At 36.1% G+C, this 6,477-nt stretch overlaps 1 protein-coding gene across 1 annotated transcript in view; it reads right to left on the bottom strand.

The window, feature by feature from the left end:
- LOTGIDRAFT_159731 (hypothetical protein) overlaps positions 1-6,003 on the bottom strand; it is a gene marked incomplete at both ends in the record, with an annotated part of 7,794 nt that extends 1,791 nt beyond the window's left edge. Inside the window, 5 exons of the mRNA XM_009054221.1 lie at positions 95-312; positions 847-991; positions 1,244-1,479; positions 5,450-5,582; positions 5,940-6,003. Coding sequence (XP_009052469.1) covers positions 95-312; positions 847-991; positions 1,244-1,479; positions 5,450-5,582; positions 5,940-6,003 — 796 coding nt within the window. The remainder of the gene's footprint in view (positions 1-94; positions 313-846; positions 992-1,243; positions 1,480-5,449; positions 5,583-5,939) is intronic.
- Between the last annotated feature and the right edge of the window lie 474 nt (positions 6,004-6,477).

Below are 6,477 nucleotides of genomic sequence, written 5' to 3' on the forward strand. Positions count from 1 at the left end.
AATATGGGTTTAAATACCGAATGCTAAATACCACGGGCACAAACACTGCATACAACCATGCTTTGAAATTGAACCAGAATAAAAGACGGCTTACTGTGAATTCTAAACGTTGGTGTACAGACATATGACCTCGCTGTGGAACACGATACTGGCTTCCATTTAAATGAATCAGACGAATCCATGTAAACACATGAACCGGAAGCGGAAGTGTCCCAATCAGCCGTATCAATTCGTTCACCATCAAACCATTTAAACTCTCGATAGTCATCATCCTGTGATCCAACAAACATCATACCGATCCAAATATTTTTTCTAGAGAAAATCGAAATGGAATGAAGTTTTATTTCCTTTTTGCACCTGATTTTGGCTCATACAAAAACCATGAAATGTATTTTTAGAAACAAAATTGTCAAGGACAGTAGTATAGCCTACTCTTTGTTTTAAAACTGTAGATCTTTAAACATCTACAATTCCTCTGTCCTATCCTATACCCTGGCCAGTTTATACTTCGCTAAGCGAGGCAGCGTAGAGTAGGTTTTTCCTCACCCGAGCGAAACAAGCTTCAAAGCTCGCTGTACCTTTATCTTGACATCGCGAAGCTAAGCGATGCGTATCAAATCAAAGCTTCGCTTAGCTATTTTATTTTCACTTCGCTATTTCGCTTAGCGAGGTATTAACCGGCCTTTAAGCTTCGCACTGTTGTAGTTATAAGCGAACACAACAAGGAACCCGTTTATCCTATCCAAAAGGAGTCTCCGTCACACACCAGTACGACGACTAGACGACTATCTCAATTCCTTGTTTCGTGGGATATTATCAGGACTGATTTTGGTTTCGTTTACTTACATGCTTGAATCAGTATTTATCTTATCTAGAATCAAATCGTACTGGTTTCGCGTTTTCAACATGGGTAAATCTTTTGATCTGCCTTGACAGAATTGGCGTGCTTCCCCATAGTTCTTTTGTGTGGTAAATAATTCAAAATCGGTATCTGAAAAACAGACATCTGTCTCTGATATCGATTATGAGTATTACACAAACGTTGTATTGCGGTTTACTGACGTTCCAAAACCTTTCAAAAGAAGCCGCTCCGCTTTCTGGCATGTTTACCAAAAAAAAAAAAAAAACAGATTTTAGAGGCAAATCTCCAAACCCCAGAACACTAAACGCTGTAAACCAACATGCTGAATTCTCGTGAATTATGCTGCAATTTTTTACGGATCTGATAAATTTGTCTGCTTACCTGATTTAGAATAATTAACACAAATAAATTCTGACTCTTTAGTACAATCTCTGGTGTTCCACTTAAAATCATCATCCGACTTCAATCGCACACAAGATTCGGGTACGTCCAGATTATTTGGCTCGTCATCAGCCCATTCAGTTTGTAAATATCCACCCTCTTTGTACCCATCGTTTACCCATTTAAACCGGGTTTCACCATCTGGAACTTTCAGACCAAGCCAAACGTTAGTATTACTGAAACGATATAACACTCTGGTTTATTACATTGTTATTATTACTGTTATTATTGGTTTTTTCGTCTACAGGGACTGGTTGAACCAGGTCCACGGACCCCCTCCACTAAAGTAATCCCTAACCCCAGACCAAAATTTCAAAATCACAAAAACAAATGTTACAAAGCAGAAGTATCTAATCACACAATGTAAAGTGATTCACAACTTATGCTGGACCTTCCAATGAGGTTATGTATCAGGTCTGATTGCCCATTTTAAAACCACCAAGACCTTTACTTTAGAAGGCATTAAAATTAGACCAAACATTCGCACTGTTTTTTTTTTTAATTTAGCTTTTATTGTAAATACAACCACTTCAGTTAGGGTCTTACGACAGCCCATTTGAACGTTTGTCAAATCAACCTTTTCATCACATTAGTTTGGATTAGTTAAGATAAATTATTACAGTTGTATAAAATGAAGACCATTCTGAACATTTTGTTCCAGATGACCCTTTTCCCACCTGGGTTCCAATCACGAAATCTATTAGTCAAAATTAATGGTTCAAGATAAAAATCCAGGGGGCACAATTTTTACAATACTACTTTTTTTATTACCTCAATTAATGTTGATGAAAAAGTATTGGATTTATATATATTAATCAAATTGGACTACTTTCAAAAATTAGGTCATGTGACAATAAATATATGTCATGTGACAATAAAGATGGCGGTCACTGGAAGCCTTCTGTGTCTTACACTGAACATTAAAATTCTGGTTTATATTCGAATGTAGCAAACAATGACAGATTTAGTGGAAACGAAAAGTTTAATTTTTCCTTTAATTTTCGACTTCATTGTTGACATGTGACTAGTCTGTGACACCCAGACTTCTCCCGTCTACGACGAGTCATAGAGGTAATAATAAAGACTTTATTAATACCTCTATGCGACGAAAATTCAAGGGAGATAACTAACATCTGAAGAACTATATTTTGTAATGCATTTTAACTTCCGCCTAATAATTAAAGAAGGTTTTCTTCCAGCTGCATACGAGGTTATTATCAGACGTAGCGAGAATGGTCGCCATAGATACGATTGTGACCAATAGGGTACAGAAAAAATTACGAAGCGAAAATTTAGATTTACATTTCAATCAGATAGTCGGAATACTGGAAGATTTCTGAAAACGAAATCTGTACTTAATAATCATTAGTCAAAATTGAGTTGACACAATCCATTCGCTGAGTGGCATCGAGTGTTCCTGATGATTCGACGAATTAAATTACGCTTACTAATAGTTATTTTCATTTTAAATTTGAACTGCATTTTTGTATGTGAGCGTCAAATAAAACAAATCTGAATGAAAAGTAGTTCATACCATACATATAGTTCAGTAAGTCTAATGAGATACACACAGAAAACTATAATGGCGTTTGTTATAAAATATTTGTCACCGAATTAATAACTTGTCATTGAATGTCTGTTCAATAAAAACCAAAACACCATATAAATATTAGCATACACACAAATTGATAACCTTAATCTTAACTCTCATATTTTGTCAGCTAATTGGTTTGAAATCTCATTAGAGTGAAGAGAGACGAGGGTAGAAGACTATATACATTGTCACTAATGTTGACCGCCCCTTAACCGGATAAATACATTAAAATGAATCAGACAAAAGAACGACTCTTCTTTCATCCAAGTTAATCAAAAGATGCTGACATATTACTCTACTTTCACTATCATACTATTCATTATGTTATCAAAAAACGGGTTCTACATTAAACGCTTTGATTGGTTAGAATAATATCATTAGAACTAAACTATGGTAGAAACTTGTTAGATTACAGTGGAGACGAAAATACATCAGAAATCAAAATATTATACGAATTGTAATGTAATGCATAATTTCAATAAATTTTACCGATAATTTGAATATTATCTTCAAAACAGTATTGACATTCTCTGGATGATTTTGCATTGATAAATTAATTTTGTATTTTGATTATAAACATTAAACACACTTTGTAAGGAGAAATTTCCAAAATATTTCTGAAAAAACAAATTTCATAATGATATTATGTGCTCATGTTTATTTACTTACTGACGAAAAGTCAGTCTCAGACCCTCATTAAAATTTTGAATGGATATTACGATTTACATAAACTTACTAACAAAGTTTGTTCTAGAGAATTATATGTTGATTCCATTGTTACAAAATCGATTTTGTCTTTTAACTAACATTGTATTCTCATGGTAATTTTGAATCTGGTTGTTTTTATTCCTCTTGTCTTTGTATCATTGTTGACGTTATACAGGCATATAAAAGAGGGTATTTTTAAAAATAACAACGAAAATTCTAATCGTTCAAATCATTCAAAGAGAACTGTCAAGACACGTTGATCTGAAATGAGTCAATGCCACGGCCTAGTAACCTCACTCAAGATTCCAAAGGTCGAGTTGTTGGTCTTACGGTGAAGTTGTTGGTTACTTCACTCAAGACCCCAATTTGAGCTGTCGTTGATCTCACATTCATGTAGGTTGCTTCACTCAAGATCCCCAGGACAAGTTGCGAGTTACTTCAGTCAAGATCCAGAGTTGTAGTTTGTTCCACTCGAGATTTGGGTTACTCCACCAAGATCCGAAGGCCTAGTTGCGGGTTACAACAACAAGATCTCACTGTCAGGTTGTGAATTACTTCACTCAAGATCCCATGTTTGGGTTAAGGGTTACTTCACTTAAGAACCCAAGGTCAGGTTGTGGGTTACTTTACTCATGAACCCAAGGCCAAGTTATGGTTACTTAACTCAATATCATTAGGTCAAGTTGTGGGTTACTTAACTCAATATCCCAAGTTCTGGTTATGGGTTACTTAACTCAAGATCTCCAGGCCAAGTTGTGAGTTACTTCGTTCTAGATCCCAAAGTCATGTTTAGGGTTACTGCGCTCAAGGCAAAGTTATGAGTTACTTAACTCAATATCCCAAGTTCAGGTTGTGGGTTACTTCACTTAATATCCCAAGGTCAGATTATGAGTTACTTAACTCAATATCCCAAGGTCAATTTGTTTGGTACTTAACTCAATATCCCATTTTCAGGTTGTGGGTTACTTAACTCAATATCCTAAGTTCAGGTTGTGGGTTACTTAACTCAATATCCTAAGCTCAGGTTGTGGGTTACTTTACTCAAGAACCCAAGGTCAGGTTGTGGGTTACTTCACTCAAGAACCCAGGGTCAGGTTGTGGGTTACTGCGCTCAAGGCAACGTTATGGGTTACTTTACTCAAGATCCAAAGGTCGGGTTGTGGGTTACTTAACTCAAGAACCCAATGTCAGGTTGTGGGTTACTTCATTCAAGAACTCAAGGTCAGGTTGTGGGTTACTTTACTCAAGAACTCAAGGTCATGTTATAGGTTACTTAACTCAATATCACAAGTTCATGTTTAGGGTTACCGCGCTCAAGATCCCAAGGTCAGGTTGTGGGTTACTTCACCCAGGAACCCAAGGTCAGGTTGTGGGTTACTTCACTCAAGATTCCAAGGTCAGGTTGTGGGTTACTTAACTCAATATCCCAAGGTCAAGTTGTGGGTTACTCCACTCAATATCTCAAGGTCAGGTTGTGGGTTATTTAACTCAATATCCCAAGACCATGTGGCGGGTTACTTAACTCAATATCCCAAGGTCAGGTTGTAGGTTACTTAACTCAAGAACCCAAGACCTGTAGGTTACTTAACTCAATATCCCAAGGTCGGGTTGTAGGTTACTTCACTCAAGAACCCAAGGTCAAGTTGTGGGTTACTTAACTCAATATCCCAAGGTCAGGTTGTGGGTTACTTAACTCAATATCCCAAGGCCAAGTTGTGGGTTACTGGGCTCACGATCTCAAGGCCGAGATTTGGGTTACTTCACTGGAGATCCCAAGACCAAGTTCATAATTATAACAAACAGTTCAAGCAAACTTTCTATAAAATATAAGTTAACATACGTACATATTATTGTCATTCAAGTACTGCAGTAGCAGCTCGTACTCTTCATACGTTTCGGCCACTGGTAGAGACAAGCCTCTGCCAGAACAATCTGCTTGAGCAGTATTAAAATCTTCTTGTGGGTGGACTGTGATGTCTGAAACCAAAAACATAGTTACATGCAGTTACCAAAAGAAACTCTCAAATTGTCTAATTTCTACGACACTTATGATCTCAAAACACCTTTACAATTAACTCTTCGGGAGTAAATGTGGTATTTTTCAGTTTAAATGTTTACCACAAATTTATTTCAAGATTGCTTGAGAAACGAGGGTCTGACTCACACCAAATCAGATGACCTTTTTTTTTTAAAAAAAAAGGATAGACCTTTCATCAAAGGTCATCATTCGATATCGGCTTCGTATTGAACTGAACTTTTATGTTTAAATGAGCTGGGATCGACTGGAGGTTGAAAATATATCGTATATATTGCAGTAATGTTTCATTTCCTTACCTGCTACAGTTGAATATAAGAACACTAGTCCAAAGTAAACAACAAAATGACAATTAACTGCCATTGTGGTTAGAAATCCAGATTCCATATAACAAAATGAACACTTAACTCTCATGTTGCCTTAACACTTCCAGATTTATACCAGTTTACTAATTAACTTATTACTTACTACATTATCTATATCACAAAGTTAAACTAATTAATAACATAAACCAAGAAATACTTCATCTTTACAATGGTCAAGGTATTGCGAACACCGACTTATATCTTGACTACAAAAGCCACCTTAATTGTATATCGGAAGTTTGTAAATCATTGATTTGGTTGGATTGTGTGTAAGCAAATACAGCCAATTAGAACCTTAGACAGAAACTCTGTAATTAATAAACTTTTACAGTCTGTTTGACTATGATTGGCTGTATTCAAAGGTATACAATCCAATCAAATCACTGCATTCCGTGATCCACGAAAGGTGAATATTGTAGTCAATGTATAAAATGAACATCGTAATAGCTTCACTTCGTGAAGATGGAAACAC

This window comes from Lottia gigantea (assembly GCF_000327385.1).
Source record: "Lottia gigantea unplaced genomic scaffold LOTGIsca_21, whole genome shotgun sequence".
NCBI lineage: Eukaryota > Metazoa > Mollusca > Gastropoda > Lottiidae > Lottia > Lottia gigantea.